We start from the raw sequence: 21,019 nt of genomic DNA on the forward strand, positions 1-21,019 counted from the left end.
GGAGTTCAGCAATAAACTTGGAGTAGCGCATGGGAGGTTGGCCGCTGCACAATGCAGCCAATCCAACTTCAGCACGCAAGAAAACTTTATAACAGAACAAAAAATAACACTCTGATTCTTGGATTCAAGAAAAGTACAAATAAGAACTAAAATTAAAAAACATTTTTTTTTTTCAAAGGTGCGCCAATCTGTTTCGTACTCCCACCCCTCCTAAGGTGTCCAAATCGCAGTGTTGTAGAAATTAGAGGCAGTGCCAGGACAAGGCCATCCAGCGCCCAGGGCAAAGATGCCAAACTGCGCCCCCAACTTCCCCTATGGTTAGGATCAGGGCACCCAAATCCCTGCAAAAAAACTTTGCACCCAGGGCAACAGCCCCTTCTGCTCACTCCTTGTCCCGGCCCTGATTAGAGGTAACCCTTTGCTGATTGGATGCTGCCATCATACTGACAAGTCACATCCCAAGTTGCTGGCTGCTTCTAGAACCTAAAACTTTCTTGTAGCGACAGATTATACTACAATAAACTTTTCTCTTTTGCAGAACATTTCCTTAACCATAGCATATTTTATTTCTTGTACAGGCGCCAGATCCTTTAAATAAGGAAAATTAAATATTAATCAAATTATTCCCACAATGCACTGCTTTTCTTAATCTATCGGTCTTATTTACCAGGGTATGAGCGGTAACCCAAAACAGTCAATCAGATGAGTGGAAGAATGAATTCTGATTGGTTGCAGGAAGGTACAGCTTTTGGCACAAGGTTCTTTAAGCTACTGGAGATACTTTTTTTTCTTTTTGAGAGTTTTTTTTTTTTTTTCCTGCTTTGGAAACCCAAAAAATAGAAAGGGCCTTTGAAATTGAAATAGCAGTGAATGGGTCCTGCGCCTGTACAACAAATACACTTTGTAAGAACCATCATGACAGCTGCCAATATCGGGACACCATTACTGCCCATCTCATTTAATGCCACAAAACAGATTCTACACCTTAGGAATTGGAATCATTTTCATATTTGCGATTATTTACTGATAAAAGTTTCATTCATTCCCTTTTTTTTAATACCTAAAGGTCAACCCCACCCAAAACTAGATTAGCGCTTTGGTGGGCTATGCTGAGTTCTTGCTGATCTCCCCATAGTTCTAGAAACCACCGTGTGCGTCCACTTTCCAGCAACCAGGCAACACTGAAACACCAGTTTAGGGTAGAGCTGACCTTAACACATAGACGAAAAAATTAGTATAGGGACATACAGATCCCTTTAACATGTACTGATTATTCTGGTACAGAATATAGAGATCAAATACATGTTTGCTGGCGTCTCATTCATACGTATAGTATTTGTGTGTAGAGATTGTGTCTGAGGTAATTGTCTATAGTGTGTGTTGTACACTGGATGAAATGGATTAACACACTGAAATGAATTGACAATTAGGCTTGGTTCACATTCTTGCGATCTGGATTCTGCATGTAGACAGCCCATTCATTTGAATGGGCTGCCCCACCGGCAGAAATGCAAGGAAAGAAGTCCATCACTCTTTTTAAATCGTGCCACATGGTGCTGCAGCATCACAAAAGTTTGGCACATGCAAAAATGCTCCATGTTTTTGGGATGCGCAGGGGTGCCATTAAAAATAAATGGCGCCCCTGGGTGTCTGCTAAAGAGCGTTGCACTTAGCCTGCGGGTCAGGAATGTGCACGATTTTCTGAGACTTCCGGACCCACAATAATATGAACCTAGCCATAGAATATCAAATGCTGTACTCCAGCTTACTGGTGCAAATGTTGGTATTTTGTATATTATTGTACATCAGGCTATGTGCCAGTGGGGCACTACAAGTCCCAGCATGCCACTCCTTAGACTGGTAAAAAAAAGCCTGTAATTCTAGTCTGTGCAGCTTTTGTAATTGCCATCAAGCTATACTAAACTGTAATCTGAAGTGTTTAATACTTTTTATTTTTGTATTGCATTAGGGGCCTCATATAGCAAACTATTAAGAGGTCTGCCTTATCCATAAATCAGTCAGTTTCTATTGCAGGTTTCTCTTGCACATCGGCTCACACATGAGCACGACTGTGACACGGTTCTGTAATCACTTGCCTTTAAACACATTAAATTAACGCTAAGTCAATTTAACTTAGCAGAACAAACGCTACCCTATGCATGGCAATAAAAACACAAGATAATGGAGCAAAGAAGTGATCTGGTGCGGTTGTATACGGGTGACTAATACATAGACTGCTGATGCATGCACATATGTGGAGGTCTTCTTGCTTATGAATGCAGAGAGAAAGTAATAAATCTGCAAACACAAAGCATGTTTCTTCAATATTTATAGTAAGCCCATCACCATAGGGTCTGGCTCTTCATTTACCTTTCTAGTGGCCCATGTGTTAAAATGCAATCCTGCACATGTATTTTTACCAATCAGGTGTATTGAATATCTGTCACCCCCACTGCACGCTGTGGATTCTTCCACCAGCTTGTACATCCTATAGCTATTTATGATCTCAGGGGAAGAACCACAAGTGCGACGGGGGAGCAAGTATTTTCCACACCCCCAGAGTGGAATATATGCAGCAACCAGGGAGCATAAAAAAGGCCACTTTTTAACACATGGGCCGCTGGAAAAGTTAGTTTGGTTCTTTTATAGCCTAATCATTGTTTATATGTGACAAGGTCTCTGTGAACTGCCATGTGATTGGTTGGTAGGTATTGCTACACTCACGCACCTCATTGCTTCTTCAAAATAAAACCCAAGTAAGCACTGGTAATCCATACCAACCACTAAGAAATTATTTTCAGCCACCACATATACTCTGCACACACCATCACAACGCATTGAAGACAATTATGAAGAGTGAAGGCATTGTCAGAAGGAACCAGCCCTGGTGGATCTTTATGTCATAATATAGAGTCAACTGAGGCCAACTCCAAATTAAATTATTTCAGTTCCAGTCAATGGAAACCAACTCCAACCTAAATTATTTCAGTTCCAGTCAATGGAGACCAACTCCAACCTAAATGATTTCAGTTCTAGTCAATGGAGACAAACTCCAACCTAAATGATTTCAGTTCTAGTCAATGGAGACCAATGCCAACCTAAATGATTTCAGTTTTAGTCAATGGAGGCCAACTCCAAATGAAATTATTTCAGTTCCAGTCAATGGAAACCAACTCCAACCTAAACGATTTCAGTTCTAGTCAATGGAGACCAATGCCAACCTAAATGATTTCAGTTTAAGTCAATGGAGGCCAACTCCAAATGGAATTATTTCAGTTCTAGTCAATGGAGACCAACTCCAACCTAAATGATTTCAGTTCTAGTCAATGGAGACCAATGCCAACCTAAATGATTTCAGTTTTAGTCAATGAAGGCCAACTCCAAATGGAATTATTTCAGTTCTAGTCAATGGAGACCAACTCCAACCTAAATTATTTCAGCTCTAGTCAATGGAGACCAACTCCAACCTAAATGATTTCAGTTTAAGTCAACGGAGGCCAACTCCAAATGGAATTATTTCAGTTCCAGTCAATGGAGACCAACTCCAACCTAAATGATTTTAGTTCCAGTCAACGGAGACCAACTCCAACCTAAATGATTTCAGTTCTAGTCAATGGTGACCAACTCCAACCTAAATTATTTCAGCCCAGTCAATGATAGCCAACTCCAAATAAAAATATATCAAGTCTAAGTATGGGTATTAGTGGGTTAAATCCCCATCTAGCCTTTTACATCCTTGGGACTCCAATGATAACATTTGTCCATTGTTTGAGGGGAACTGGTTATTTCATTTGGAATATTTGCTAACTGAAATCTCCAAAAAAAAAAGCCAGATAACTAGCCTAAGAAGGGCTGAAAGTGATATGATTCCTATGTACTTTTAAATTACATACCCTAACTGAAGACATTTTGAAATGTGAACCAATATTGAAAATGATAAACCCCAATATTCCCTGTGACCTGATGAGCCTGCTTTTGCTCCACATGTCCCAGTCAGCTCACCAAGTTCTCAATATTGTTAGTTCACCTTTGGAAATTGTTGCCTGCTTTATGCTGCAGCTATACTTAAATAAACCTTTAGTGCCCAAAGTTGTGATCTCTCAGAATACAAATACAACATTGACAATTAAAAAAGGTGAACGCAAAATGTCTTTCAAAAAAATAAATAGCAGGAAACAAGCAAAATATTTTGTCTCAAAATGAATCAGTTAAGGCAGTTCATTGTGTTTCCATTTTCTCAAAATACTTCCATGGATTTGAACAGAAACATTATTGGTGAAAACCCATTATCGATAATGGTATCACCCCCCCACAACACTGAAATGTTCTTTCTTCTTGTTTCTGTTAAGAAAAAGAAATTGATTGCACAAAGTGTAAAAAGGCAAATCAGACTGCTGAAGGAGGAAGCAGCAATCGGCTAGTGAATAGAACCTGGAAATAACTCCTAAAGGTAAAGTACGTTCTCCTTTAGTTGGAGATTCCAAGCCACCATTAAATGGAAGGAGCTCACAGCATCCTATAAAGGGTACATCCTTCCACTTTCTAACCAGAGACATCTGATGGTGATACGAAGTAGACTTTTCCTGGTAAAGATTCCACAGTTACAAGGATTCTCTGATTCCCTGGGCTCCCCATAGGGCCGCAGCAAGTTTATTCAGAAGTCCAGCAGACAGGTGCTCAGTTTACACCCTCCGTCACTAAGTTCTGCAGGGTGCTTTCTTTGATTTGTTGGATGAATAGTTTGCGTTCATCCTCCGGGGTCCGCCCATTCTGTGCTCGCACAATACAGGTGGGTCGGTGGAGGTTCAACATGTAGATAAGATGCTGCTTCTCGTTCTTTAGTTCCTCAATTTGGGCTTTCAGTTCTGCATTGATAGATTCCAGCTTTTCTGACTCCTTATTAGAAGAAACAAGGCAGAATTAGTGAAAAGATAAAAGCAGCCTACCTAGAGACATGATGGAATTTAAAAAACTATTACGCTCTTAAATAAAACTTTATTCTTTGAATATATCAATGTAAATCAAGCAATACTGCAGCTTCTTTTCTACTGTTGTCCATTAGAAGCTCCCTGCATATAGGATTTTATCAAAGAGAATCCCTTTAGATATTTATGCCCCTTACTGGCTCATTATTGGCCAAAAAGCATGAGATAAGGGACATTCCACCTTTCCTACAACCCCAGAGTGCCTTTCTCAAGCAAGCAGAAAAAAAAATCAATGTTTTGGGCCCTTTCTCAAACCTTGAGAACGGGGAACGGTGTGACTGAGACATTTGTTGTTTTATGTTATTTCTTCATCATGCTCACTTTGAGTAAAAGAATCATCTTTATTAGTATTAGAATTAGTATTAAGCTGGCCATTAACTAGCCGAAAAATCGTTCAAACTCATTTTCGAAAAAACAAAAAAATCGGCCGTGAGAGCAGACAATCGTGCCATCATGTAATGACTGAATTTCAAATGATAAATGGTTCAATGGACATAAATGAATCCATTTTTCGTTCAGTTTGTCACATATGCCTGGTGCAAACATAACCTTTCAATTCATCGTTTGTTCGGCAGAATTTTCCAAACTGTTCCTTCAATTTTTCGGCTCTGAAAAGTTCTATTTGTGCCCATTAATTGGATGAAAAATGAACAAATGGCCAAAATTACAGATATTCGAACTATTTTTCGGCTAGTGTATGGCCAGCATTAGTCTTGCTTTCTGACTTCTCTCTGACTGCTTTCTGACACTCCCCCAAAGCCTTGTTAAAGTCAAACTAACATATGTACACATGTACAAGTGAACCACTGTTGTCAATTGACAGTTTGCAATGGTTGGGGGAATACAAAATCAAGGGGCTCAATGCCAAATCTCTTGACTTGCTACAAGCTTACAAGGTATTTAAAAATTCAGAATTTTCTCACAATAGTAGTCAATTAAGTAGAACAATAGATAAAACTTTTTTTCTATTCTGGATAGACTAACCCTGTTGGTTTTATTTTTTTGTCATCTGTATCCTATTAGGGAGGTTTACATTCACTTCCTGTCCCAAAGCCGAAACCCACAGCCAAAGTGAGAAGAAATCCCTGAAAATTAAAGGAATCCCTTGGAACCCTCCAGATCACCAGAACCAGTGTCTCCATTAAAATATTTTCCCTCTATTACTTTTCTGGGGACAACCCAAAATTTGGGATTTTTTTTGACTTTCAATAATAATGGTATAGAGGACAAATAGAGGATGATTCTCCCTAATACGGGCACAAAGGGCAAGAAAAACCTGTTCGGTATTCTAATCCATCTCCACTCTAAAAAAAGATTTGCCTTTTAGGTATACTTTTAGCCTTATGATAAATTTGCCCACTGTGTGTTTATTCTCTGCACATTAGAATGGTGGGAAGGCACTGTATTTTCTGACCTCTATGTACACTCACCTTCTGTAAGCTTTCTGTTCTCTCTTTCTTTTTGTTTCGACATTTTGCAGCTGCGACCTTGTTCCTCTCTCTTCTCCTCTTCTTCCTCTCATCTTCTTCTGGCACAAACTGGGGGGAAAAAAGGACATGTCTACATAAGTTCCAGTTATTCTCCTAATAGAACACTGACATTCAAAGGATGTCCGACAACCAGCAGTAAACAGATCATTGATTTTGTTTTTGGTTGATCACAGAATTAGTCTGCTAAAAAACAGAATCCCGTTTATGGTCAATGTAGTCTAAAAGAAGAATCGACATTCATAGTTCAGGAAGACTCCCAAGTCCTCAACACTGCTTACCTGCTGTGTGGTCTTAACACAGAAGTCTCTATTTTGTATTTTTAGATCTTACAATATATCAAGAGAATTGAGATTTCATTGGTATGGGGGAGGGCAGCTGGAACTCCAATAAGGGGATCCCACAACTAGAGTCACTCAAATAACAGAAATCATCTTACTAGACTGCAGCTTTTAGTAGACTGATCCTTTAAATAAATTACAATCTCTTTACCCACCAGGAGTACAGTGACAGGTTCTCTTGTAAGAAAATGAATTATTTAATTGGGAACTTAATCTGTCATCTGTCCATTTATGCAGTGAGCAGTGCAAATCACAAGATTGGCTGTAGAGAATTGTACATTTTTTGGCAAGAAAAGCATCAAACATTGGGGGAGATTTACTAACACTGGTTTACACAGAATCTGGTCCAGCTGTGCATAGTAACCAATGAGCTTCTAGGTTTTATTTTGAAAGCTTAATTAAACAAGCTGAATTTAGAAGCTGATTGGATGCTATGCACAGCTGCACCAGATTCTGTGTCCATCCATTTTAGTAAATCACCTTCAATATTTTTCCACTGTAAATTTAGCAAATTTTCTGGTATTTTCATTTAAATATGAATGCCTCTCTACAATGACCACAAAAGTAACCATTTCTCCCTGATAACCCGAAAATCCAACCAAACACGTAGCTTACCTCTGTCTTAGACATTGTCATTTCTATGGGCCTTTCTGCGACCACAACGCTGTCCAATGTGCAAGGTGCGCGGATACGCTTATTCTGGATGGTGAACCTCAGTTCTTCTTTAACCAGAGGCGTCAAGTTGGTAAAGTCTTCGAATGCAAATGTCATAGTTGGAGACAGGCATGGGACAATGGCGGTTGCGCTGACCTCCACAGCTGAACCTTGACCTGGGTGTTGGAGCATCATTTTTCTAAGGGGAAAACACAAATTCAACATTTTAGAAATGAAACATTACTCCACATCTCATCTATGATAATTGATGTGTGCTAAAGTACTCCTTTAAATAACTCTCCTAATCAAAAGATATTTACATTTTCGAGCAGAGGGAAATAGCCAAGGCAAGCTTACTCTTACTTGAAGCCCCCTGTAATGTATAAGGTAGTATATGTACTCTGGAAATCACCTCCGCTAACTGCTGCCAACTGTCAGAAATAGGACAAAGCCTCGAGATACCCTCAACCATATCATAAATAGGACACAGCCTTGAAATACCCTCAACCAAATCAGAAATAGGACACAGCACATTGGGATACCCTCAACCATATCATAAATAGGACACAGCTTCGAGATACCCTCAACCAAATGAGAAATAGGACACAGCCTTGAGATACCCTCAACCAAATCCGAAATAGGACACAGCACATTGGGATACCCTCAAACATATCATAAATAGTACACAGCCTCGAGATACCCTCAACCAAATCAGAAATAGGACACAGCCTCGAGATACGCTCAACCAAATCAGAAATAGGGCACAGCCTCGAGATACCCTCAACCAAATCAGAAATAGGACACAGCCTGGAGATACCCTCAACCAAATCCGAAATAGGCCACAGCCTCGAGATACCCTCAACCAAATCAGAAATAGGCCACAGCCTCGAGATACCCTCAACCAAATCAGAAATAGGCCACAGCCTCGAGATACCCTCAACCAAATCAGAAATAGGCCACAGCCTCGAGATACCCTCAACCAAATCAGAAATAGGACACAGCCTCGAGATACCCTCAACCAAATCAGAAATAGGCCACAGCCTCGAGATACCCTCAACCAAATCAGAAATAGGACAAAGCCTCGAGATATCCTCAACCAAATCAGAAATAGGACAAAGGCTCGAGATACCCTCAACCAAATCAGAAATAGGACACAGCCTGGAGATACCCTCAACCAAATCAGAAATAGGACACAGCCTGGAGATACCCTCAACCAAATCAGAAATAGGACACAGCCTGGAGATACCCTCAACCAAATCAGAAATAGGACAAAGCCTTGAGATACCCTCAACCAAATCAGAAATAGGACACAGCCTCGAGATACCCTCAACCAAATCAGAAATAGGACACAGTGCCTCAGTCTCTCCTCAACCAAATAAGAAACAGGACACAGCCTTAGTCTCACCTCAATCAAAATAGAAATAAACAAGGGCAGGCAGGGTAGAGAATCGCTGAAGGAACTTTACCATTATAAACTAAACAGACTACTAGGGTAAGTGTAATGTTGCACATACATTTATAGATGTAAAAATGTAATCAATTAGAAATCACAATTTTATAATCTCACTGTTCTAAAGCAGGAAACAGTAAGGCTGATGTCACACGGGCGTTTTTTTTCTTTTTCACAGTAATTTCCCTTCCTTCCATTTTGCAGTCGCAATTTCCTGCCAAGAAATTCCTAATGATATTCTATTGAATTGCTACCTCTTCAAATTTTAGAAGCATTTGTTGCAAAAATCGATACCGACAATCATTCCTCATCCACCTCTAAGGCTAGATTCCCACTACCCACTACTGCATGTTTGGGGGGGGGGGGACACACACACGCATAATCGTGCAATCTTCCGATATGCACAGAAATAAGTTTATTGTGGCCTGCCCTTATTTGTTAATAGCACTCCCACTCATCTGCTAACATGTGCTGTTTTTATGCGTTCCGCAGTACCATACGGTTCTGTGTGTTTTTTGGAAAAAGATCTTTTCCATTTTTCTACCACATTGGGCAGCCCACTGAAATAAATGGGCTGCCCTAGGTTTAGCTTAGCTACTAATTTCTGAAGGAGAATGATTTGTAGGAGAGTACAACATAACACTGTAGAACTAGCAACTCTAATGATTAAATTGCTATCTAAAAATCGCTAATAATGACTGGCATTCGCCAATTGTAGCACTGATTATTCTCTGCTACAAAACTGCCCATATAAAAATGGTTGGTGCATCCATGCATTGGCTTGTAAAATAAGGAAAGAAGGTTTCTTTAATAAAGAAATACTACATTTCACAAGCAAAAGTGTCTGATAACAACCAATCCAGTTTCATCTCATTCTATGGCAAAAAGAATCGACTGAATGCTACAGACAATGGCTCGATGCTTGGTCCAGTCTTCCAAACTTTGATAACTTATCTGACTGCGCTGTGTAATAAGCTGTATATCTTGTTATTCTAGCTTGGTAAAAAAATAAAAATACGTCAGCAATGACAAATAAAGCAGAAAGCTTATTGTTGCTCGTAATGTTACAAAGTACAAAGTTTAGTAGATGTATAAATAGCATTTGGCTTATAATTACACAACCTGACAATGTTATTTTTAGGGTCAGATCACCAATTAAACTATTTATTCTGCTCAGAGGTCTGTTTCAATGTAAACAAGAGGTGAGCAAGATTTGGCTCATTGCCTGTTGGAAGCCACAGCCTATACTGGCTACCAGATTTCGGAGGGCACTGAAAGCTATTGTGACCCCCTTATTTGTCATCCTTTGAAAAAAAAAATATTTTTTGGCATCTTGAAAGTGACCGTCATAAAATAAAAAAAGCCCTAATAAATGTACCAGAAAAAAAAAAAAAAAAATATATATATATATATATATATATATATATATATATATATATATATATATATATATCGGTACTCTCATCTTTCCATATATTTTATATATATATATGATTCTGCACTTTCGCCTGCAAGGGGTGCATGCACTACCGGCAGGCCGCTTCTGCTGTGATACATTAAAGCAGAAGCCAATCTGCAGGTCCCCGGCACCTGATGTCCTCCGGCACCCGCCGATCATTGGTAAAACACACAGAACTGAGATCTGCCTATGTAAACTACACAGGTCTCCGTTTTGACCGGGGGGGGGGGGTGGATTTTGTGTTCCTGCAAAGCAGGGAATAAAATCCATCTCTTCCCCTAGTAAAAGCACCTAACAGTACACAAAAAACACTGGCTAGGCACACAGTTAACCCTTTGATCGCCCTAGATGTTCAACTCTTTCCCAGCCAGTGTCATTAGTACAGGGACAGTGCATATTTTTAGCACTGATCATTGTATTAGTGTCACTGGTTCCCGCAAAGTGCCAAAAGTGCCAGTTAGTGTCCGATAGTTGCCACAATATCACAGTCCCACTATAAGTCACTGATCACCGCCATTACTAGTATAAAAAAAAAAAAGAAAATTCATAAATATATACCATAGTTTGTAGACACTATAATGTTTGCGTAGTCCACATATGCTTTTTGGGATTTTTCTACCAAAAACATGTAGCAAAATACATTTTTGCTCAAATTTAAAAAGAAATTAGATTTTCATATTTTTTTTGTGGGATGTGTTTTTTAGCAGCAAGAAAAAAAATATTGTTTTTTTTTTTTTTTCAAAATTGCCAGGTTTTGTTTTTTTTTTTTTATAGCGCAAACAAAATAAAAACGCAGTGGTGACCAAATACCACCAAAAGAAAACTCTATTTATGGGGAATATAAAAGAAATTTTCTTTGGCTATAGTATCGCATTACCGCACAATTGTCAGTTAAAGTAACATTTTTGCCATATCGCAAAAAATGGCCTGGTCATGAAGGGGGGGGGGGGGGGTAAATCTTCTGGAGGTCAAGTGGTAAATTAAACCTAAAAAGGATGGGACAGGCTAGGGTTAGAGAGAACAGGGGGGGGGGGGGGTCACTAGTGAAATTAAGAACATTTGGAGTCCAAGTGGCAGCAGAAGGCAGAGCAGTGGGTGAAGTCTTCAGGATTTTAAGCTATGAAGACTTTATCACCCTCCTTATACAAACATTTAGCACAGCAAAGGTGTGTGGATTGAAAAATTCTAGGCATTATTTTACATAAGTAGGTAAAATTGATCCTAAATATTTGTTTCAACTGTACATTGTTTGGTCATTTACTTGGAGTCACCCTTTAAGTCATCACTTGGCTATGCTGGCTGGCAGCGAGTGAAAAATGGTGATGACATCAGGTTAATGTTAAACAGCCAGTCAGTTCATGGCCTCGGTGACCCAGCTGCATCCTGGAGCAACCTGACATGACTAGTGCTATGTAGAATGGGGTGGGGTGACTTGCTCCCCTGAAGCTGTGAAGGTACCACAGGTGCCAGCATGTCCTGGTGAGGCTGGAGGTCATGTTCAGTCTTGGCTAAAAATAAACTGACCTTCCTTTGTACAGATATTGAGTGAACCAGGAAGCAGTGTCATTTCCAGGAAAATAATCTGCTTTAGAATGTGTTGTGTCACCAAAGGCCATCGTGCAACCTGCCAGCAACTAGCGGCGACAGCAATAAGGAAAGGAATGAGTTTAAAAGCCACTGACATCACCAGGTGAGGAAAGTTCAGTCATCATGGCATGGCGATATTCTCCTTCATTGCCTTTGCCGTGCTTCCAAATTCTTGAGATTCCTCCAGAATCTCTTCCTTTATCCCAATATATTCACCTGGACCTTCGTTCTGCACTCATGCAACTTAATCAATAAAGCCATGCAAAGACCAAAGCTGAACAGCACTGTGCAGTAACTCCTGGCAACTAATCAAGCTTACCTGTACAGAAATATTATAATTGAAATATAAGATCTGATTGGATATTATGAGTTAGGCACCCTCAACTAGCCAAACACCTGATATACCAAACTTTATACTTTCTGCTTTAGATTCACCAAAACTATATAGCAGAAGCCCTTCCTAAACAGCCCATTCTATTTGTATCCTGGGCAATACAAAGCAGTTGGTAGATCCAAAGGAGATTGCACAGATTGCAAGGTGTGTGGTCAGCTTTACACTTTGCTAATAAGCCTTACAATCTGCTCCAGCCTTTTTTTTATCCTAGAGCAGTGGCCTCCAAACTGCAGCCCTGGGACCCAGGGTGGGCTTTTGCCTGCCTCTATCTGGCCCTTGGGGCACCAATCCATCCACATCTGACACCAATGAGCACCATTCCTCACACTGACACCAGTGGTGGGACACTGCTCCTCTCACTGACACTAATGATGGGGCACTAATCCATCCACATCTGACACCAATGAGAACCATTCCTCACGCTGACACCAGTGGTGGGACACTGCTCCTCTCACTGACACTAATGATGGGGCACTAATCCATCCACATCTGACACCAATGAGCACCATTCCTCACACTGACACCAGTGGTGGGACACTGCTCCTCTCACTGACACTAATGATATGGCACTAATCCATCCACATCTGACACCAATGAGCACCATTCCTCACGCTGACACCAGTGGTGGGACACTGCTCCTCTCACTGACACTAATGATGGGGCACTAATCCATCCACATCTGACACCAATGAGAACCATTCCTCACGCTGACACCAGTGGTGGGACACTGCTCCTGTCACTGACACTAATGATGGGGCACTAATCCATCCACATCTGACACCAATGAGAACCATTCCTCACACTGACACCAGTGGTGGGACACTGCTCCTCTCACTGACACTAATGATATGGCACTAATCCATCCACATCTGACACCAATGAGCACCATTCCTCACACTGACACCAGTGGTGGGACACTGCTCCTCTCACTGACACTAATGATGGGGCACTAATCCATCCACATCTGACACCAATGAGCACCATTCCTCACACTGACACCAGTGGTGGGACAAATTCTCCTCTCACTGACACTAATGATGGGGAGCTATTCCTCCCACTGATATCAACAATGGAGCGCCATCATTTTCCACTGATACCAACAATGGGGCATTGTTTACTCCCACTGGCCACAGTCTGGCCCCCCTAAAGTCTGAAGGACAGTAAACTGGAGGAACACTTTACATAATTTTCAGGTCTTGGGGAACCCTTCCTAAACCAATTAATTGGAGATCGGGGGGTACCCCATACATTGGCGGCTTGTGGGACGGATTCCTCTTTTATAGGGCTGGTCAGAATGCTTTCTTTACAGCCAGCTAAAAAGATGATTGGGTTCATGCAGCTGAACTATGCAGGCACTATCAGATGGGAGGTCAAGCAGCCACACCACAAGGAACCCCCACCAACCTCTGGAGGAACCCCAGTATAATGAGGAACCCTGGCTGGGAATGGTTGATCTATATAGAGTGGAAAAAGGGAAGTGACTTGACATAACTAACTTTTCACATAGACAATGTCATAGATGTCACCAACCTGTTCTCATTCGGTAAGCCAAACAAGTCTCTGGCCATACGTCCTCATATAAGGGAACTATCTATTCCGCTTTAACTTGCACAATATTCGCACAAAAGTGAACAAAAAATGACTTATGCAACCACTGAGATGTTCATTTGTCCTTTCCATGTCAGTTCACATAAAGACTGCAAGAATTGTCACATCACAAATCATCAAATGTGACAAAGAGCGAAGATGAAACAATGTTATCTAAACAAAAGGTTACAATTCTACACCCATCTCCTGCTTTTATTTTGAACGTGACAAGCAGAAGTAAAAATCACTGCAATCATCTTTATGTAAGCACATAATACACTTGTATTGGTGTGAGATATACTATGTACACTGATATTGGTGTGAGATATACTATGTACACTGATATTGGTGTGAGATATACTATGTACACTAGTAGTGGTGGGATATGATCTTTGTACACTGGGGTTGGTGTGAGATATACTGTGTACATTTGCATTGGTGTAAATTATATAGTGTATACATCTACATTGTACATTTCAACCGGTGAGTTATACCCAGTACACAAGTATTGGTGTGAAATATACTTTGTACACCTGTGTTGGTGTGACACATCTTGTACACTGGCACTGGTGCAAAATGTACTTTGTATACTGGTATTCATGTTAAAAATACTGTGTACATTTGTACTGGTGTGATATATACCTTGTACGCTATTAATGGTACCTTGTACACTGGTATTGGTGTGAGACAGTACTTTGTACACTTGTACTGGTGAGGTTTACCTTGTACATAAGTATTGGTGTGACATTTATCTTGTACAATGGCACTGGTGTGAGATATACTTTGTACATTTGTATTAGTGTGGGATACTTTGTACACTAGTACAGGTGTAATATATATAGTATCTTGTATACTGGTATTGGTGTGAGATTTATTGTACTTTGTAAACTTGTACTGTGAGTTATACCTTGTACACTTCATTTGCTGTGACGTATACTTTGTATACTTGTATTGCTGTAAGGTATACTTTATATAATTGTATTGGTGTGAGATATAATTTGTATACTTGTATTGGTGTGAGATATACTTTACATAATTGTATTGGTGTGAGATATACTTTGTATACTTGTATTGCTGTGAGATATACTTTATATAATTGTATTGGTGTGAGATATACTTTATATATTTGTATTGGTGTGACATATTCTTTATATATTTGTATTGGTGTGACATATTCTTTATATATTTGTATTGGTGTGACATATTCTTTATATATTTGTATTGGTGTGACATATTGTTTATATATTTGTATTGGTGTGAGATATACTTTGTATACTTGTATTGCTGTCAGATAAACTTTATATAATTGTATTGGTGTGAGATATACTTTATATATTTGTATTGGTGTGACATATTCTTTATATATTTGTATTGGTGTGAGATATACTTTGTATACTTGTATTGCTGTGAGATAAACTTTATATAATTGTATTGCTGTGAGATATACTTTGTATACTTGTATTGCTGTGAGATATACTTTGTACTCTCATTTATCTCACTACATAAACTGCTGGATCTGTAAATACAAAAGATAACTATTACTGGGTGGCAGGGTAACCATAACGATAAATGTTAGGTCCCAGACAATAAAACTTGTGTTTACTTTCCAGCGCCTCATTTTCCTGACATGTACAGATATACACCTAATGTCATGCGTCACTACAGCTGATTACTTCCTACACAATGTAAAGATTTATTGATTGATCCCCCAGAGGATCTATTACTGAGGGGCAGACCTTTACATCTGAAATAATGACCACATTCACATTCTTATTCAGGTCTTGTCTTTTACAAGACTTCAGATAAATATAATAATTGAGAAGATACAACCTAGAGTCTTATTTATAAATATGATCTGGAATTAACTATTTCTAAAGGAAATAAAAACAGAATGCAGATACAATAATATTTCTGATGGCATATAGCTTACAAATGAACAATGTGTTTTTTTCAGGAATATATTTTTTTTAATCATAAAGAAAGTATAAAACTGAATTTCCTGAGTTACAGTTGTATGTTGGCAATTTTACTGACAAAATAGCTATTACTAAATGTGCAACAGTAACACGCTTTATACTATGAGTTTTATTCTACTATAGCTTCAAGAGAGAGAGACATAAAAAATGAGAGGAGAGGGAGAGAGAGAGAGGGAGAGAGAGAGAGAGAGAGAGAGAGAGAGAGGAGAGAGAGAGAGGGAGAGGAGAGAGAGAGAGGGAGAGGAGAGAGAGAGGGAGAGAAAATGAGAGAGGAGAGGAGAGAGAGAGAGAGAGAGAGAGAGAGAAAATGAGAGAGGAGAGGAGAGAGAGAGAAAATGAGAGAGGAGAGGAGAGAGAGAGAGAGAGGAGAGAGAGAGAGAGAAAATGAGAGAGGAGAGGAGAGAGAGAGAGAGAGAGAGAGAGAGAGAGAGAGAGAGAGAGAGGAGAGGGAGACAGAAAAAATGAGAGAGGAGAGAGAGAGAAAATTAGAGAGAGGAGAGAGAGGGAGAGAGAGAGAGAAAAGGGAGATAGAGAGAAAAAGAGAGGAGAGGAGAGAGAGAGTGAGGGAGGGAGAGAGAGAGACAGAGAAGAAGAGAGTGGAGAGGAGAGAAAAAGAGGGAGAGAGAGGGGGGGGGGCAAAAATAAAGTCACAGAGAGACAAATAATAATAATAATAAAAAAATAAAAACAGAGAAGAAAAGAAGGGGTTAACAGAAAAATAAATGAAAAAGAGCAAGAAAGGGGTTGGGGGCAGAAAGAGAGAAAGAGAGAGAAAGAGAAAGTGCCAGACTCAGTGATCAATGGTATTAATTATCAGGAGTGACAGGAGCCAAACACAAGAACAAGAGAGAGAAAAAGAGAAAGAGAATGAAAGAGTCATAAGTGACAGAAGGCAGACACAAGAGAGAGAGAGAGAGAGAGTGAGAAAGAAAAAGAGAAAGAAAGAAAGAAAGAAAGAAAGAAAGAAAGAAAGAAAGAAAGAAAGAAAGAAAGAAAGAAAGAAAGAAAGAAAGAAAGAAAGAAAGAAAAAGAGAGAGAGAGAGCCGCCCCTGTAGAGATGATGGGGATATAATAGATTTGTCTCCTATCAGTGCATTGCTCCCCTGGGATCCCCGAGTGTCCTCTGCTCTGTATTGAAGTTGGAGGAGTCGGGGAGGGAATGAGGTGTCTCGCTCTGGAATGTGACGCCACCTTTTGGCGATCGGTGTTAAAGTCACGTGTGAGAACTGAAAGTATTTCAGAGAATTTCATCAGAATAATGACCTCTCATCCAGAGGAGAGGAGAGGAGAGCCGGGTGCAGATCACCTGTCCGGCCACACACAGATCACATTATATACTACAAAACCCGACTACCTACCTACACCAATCACTATCCTTCAACGCCATCACTTCCAGCACTACTACCCCCTACAGCATGACAACTACTACCCCCTACAGCATGACAACTACTACCCCCTACAGAATGACAACTACTACCCCCTACAGCATGACAACTACTACCCACTACAGCATGACAATTACTACCCACTACAGCATGACAACTACTACCCCCTACAGCATGACAACTACTACCCCCTACAGCATGACAATTACTACCCACTACAGAATGACAACTACTACCCCCTACAGAATGACAACTACTACCCCCTACAGAATGACAACTACTACCCCCTACAGAATGAAAACTACTACCCCCTACAGAATGACAACTACTACCCCCTACATCAAGACAACTACTACCCCCTACAGCATGACAACTACTACCCCCTACAGCATGACAACTACTACCCCCTACAGAATGACTACTACCCCTACAGCATGACAACTACTACCCCCTACAGCATGACAACTACTACCCCCTACAGAATGACAACTACTACCCCCTACAGAATGACTACTACCCCTACAGCATGACAACTACTACCCCCTACAGCATGACAACTACTACCCCCTACAGCATGACAACTACTACCCCCTACAGAATGACAACTACTACCCCCTACAGAATGACAACTACTACCCCCTACAGCATGACAACTACTACCCCCTACAGCAAGACAACTACTACCCCCTACAGCAAGACAACTACTACCCCCTACAGCAAGACAACTACTACCCCCTACAGCATGACAACTACTACCCCATACAGCATGACAACTACTACCCCCTACAGCATGACAACTACTACCCCCTACAGCATGACAACTACTACCCCCTACAGAATGACAACTACTACCCCCTACAGAATGACAACTACTACCCCCTACAGCATGACAACTACTACCCCCTACAGCAAGACAACTACTACCCCCTACATCAAGACAACTACTACCCCCTACAGCATGACAACTACTACCCCCTACAGCATGACAACTACTACCCCCTACAGCAAGACAACTACTACCCCCTACAGAATGACAACTACTACCCCCTACAGCATGACAACTACTACCCCCTACAGCATGACAACTACTACCCCCTACAGCCCATTTCTTCCCTTCCACTGCTTCTGTCCTCAGAATTCTCAATGTCCTGACCGAGAAAGAAGAACCCGAATCATTCCATACAACTTCATACACCGAACACCGCATCGCACTACACACAACTCCGACAAAACAAAAGTAACATCATGAAATAATCTAATACATAATAACAATAATAACAATAAAAACACACTCCATGTAACTTCTATATTTATAAACAGCTCATTCACTTCCAGTAAGGATTTATGAGGGATCATTATCCTAGGTAAATAATAGAGATGGAAATCCTGCTTCGCTTCCGGATACATAATGTATACAATGCAGGCAAAACAGATAAATGAGAAGTAATAATAATAATAAATGAAGTATTGTTCTACCAACTATGAACGGAGACACCCCAAACTAATACTAGAAATAATAATATTCATAGTTATTATTATTATTATTAGGAAGAAGAGGAATAAACAGATATTCTCTATGATTAGTAATAAGAAATGGAGTGAAGGCAGTGCCATGCTTTTTGACCCTTCAAACATATACTGAAATAATAATAATAATATTTATAATAATAATAATAATAATATTAAAAATAAGAAGAATTAAAAAAAAGAATAAACAGAAGAATTCTCCAAGATTAGTATTAGTAATATTATTCTAGTGGAGGCGATGCCATACCCTGTACATGTATAATAATGACAATAACAACATACAACACTAATACCATTCTTTAATTACTCCACATATGATCCTAATAATCCCCCAGCCAGTAATGTGTGTATAAAGTACTGTGGAAGAGACAGGTAAGTCCTTGGAAAGGGTAGGTAAGTTGCTGGAAAGGGCAGGTAAGTCCTTGGCAGGGGTAGGAAGGCATTTGGAAGTAGTAGGAACGTCCCTGGCAGAGGTAGGTAGGTAAGTCCCTGGCATGGGTAGGTTGGTAAGTCCCTGGCAGGGGTAGTAGGTAAGTCACCGAAAGGCAGAGGTAGTAGGTAAGTCCCTGGCAGAAGTAGGTAAGTCCCTGGCAGGAGTAGGTAGGTGAGTCCCTGGCAGAAATAGGTAAGTCCCTGGCAGAGGTAGGTAAGTCCCTGGCAGAGGTAGGTGGACCCCGGTGTCAGGTGACACAGCTGGAAAGTTGTATAAAGTCTGGTTGTGTCTCCATTGTTCCGGGTAGAAGGTGAGGAGGGGGGGGGGGGGTCAGTCGGGGACTCGTAGAACAGCTGGGGAAAGTGATGGGGAAAGTTTGGGGTGTGAAGAAAACAAGGAGCCCCCAACCCAGGAGCGGAGCCTCTCTTACCTGCCGCCTGTCAGAGGTCCGGTGTGAGGGAAGAATGGCAGACAAAGGGTCGGCTCCGATCTGCCCGCACTCCGCCCGCTCCGCTCCCCTCTCACTCTCTTTCTTTCCCTCTCTCGGAGTTGCATCACCTCTTTATATAGTGGAGGGGCCGTTCTGGAATGTGATACGTCATGCTAAGAATAGCAGCTCTCGCTGGTGATGCAAGGGGGGACCAGAGAGGAGGAGGGGCTCCCTGATGATGAAGGAGAGAGGCGGGGCCCCTGTGATGATGACAGTGATGATGATGTAAAAGGAGGCGGGGCTTGCAAGGGGGAAGCCTCTCTCCATAAGAGGAGTAGGGCGAGGACTCGGGTTAACTCCTGCGAGTCTTCCCTATGAGCCAATTCAGCCCAAGCCGATCTAATGACTGCAGGCGGCTGGCAGGTGAGCGCTGGGAGGAGCCCGAGAGCGCTGCTGCGCCAATGTTTTCATGTTTGTTCGCTGTCACCCCGGCAACCGGCCGCCGGGAGGAGACAGAGAGCCGGGCTCAGCGCAATACTGCGTCTGCACCAATCATCACTCTTTCTTTTTATTTAGTAAATGTATAAAATGATAAATGAGTATATATATATATATATATATATATATATATATATATATATATATATATTATATATATTTTTTTTTTTTTTAATGTATATTTAGATATGTTAATGAAAATTATATATATATATATATATATATATATATATATATTATATATATATATATATAATTTTTTAATAAACATATCTAAATATACATTAAAAAAAATATATATATATATATTTTTTTTTAATGATTAATTAGATATGTTTATTAAGCAAAATTATATATATATATGTTTATATTTAGTTAAACATTTATTAATAAATGTTTTGTTAAAAAAATAATTATATATATATATATATATATTATATATACACACACACATACATACACAGTATATATATATATATATATATATATATATATATATATATATATATATATATATAACTATTCACATATATATAGTACAATATATTAACAATGTGTGTTTTATTAAATATATTTATATTTAACGCACAGTATATATATATATATATATATATATATATATATATATATATATATATATAAGAATGTTTTTTCATATATATATATATATATTTTTTTTAAATGATTAATTGATATGTTTATTAAGCAAAATTATATATATATGTTTATATTTAGTTAAACATTTATTAATAAATGTTTTGTTAAAAAAATAATTATATATATATATATATATATATATACACACACACATACATACACAGTATAT

General features: G+C 39.7%; 1 protein-coding gene across 1 annotated transcript; it reads right to left on the minus strand.

Moving 5' to 3' along the window:
- Window positions 1-3,807: 3,807 nt before the first annotated feature.
- Window positions 3,808-19,820, minus strand: ATF3 (activating transcription factor 3; the record flags this gene model as incomplete). Its single annotated transcript, XM_082249433.1, has 4 exons — window positions 3,808-4,896; window positions 6,416-6,523; window positions 7,429-7,666; window positions 19,696-19,820. The coding sequence occupies 4 exons, from the start codon at window positions 19,818-19,820 to the stop codon at window positions 4,678-4,680; spliced, it is 690 nt and encodes a 229-aa protein (XP_082105559.1). The 3' UTR covers window positions 3,808-4,677.
- Window positions 19,821-21,019: the final 1,199 nt, after the last annotated feature.

This window comes from Pelophylax lessonae, assembly GCF_965119305.1.
Source record: "Pelophylax lessonae genome assembly, chromosome: 3".
Taxonomy (NCBI): domain Eukaryota; kingdom Metazoa; phylum Chordata; class Amphibia; order Anura; family Ranidae; genus Pelophylax; species Pelophylax lessonae.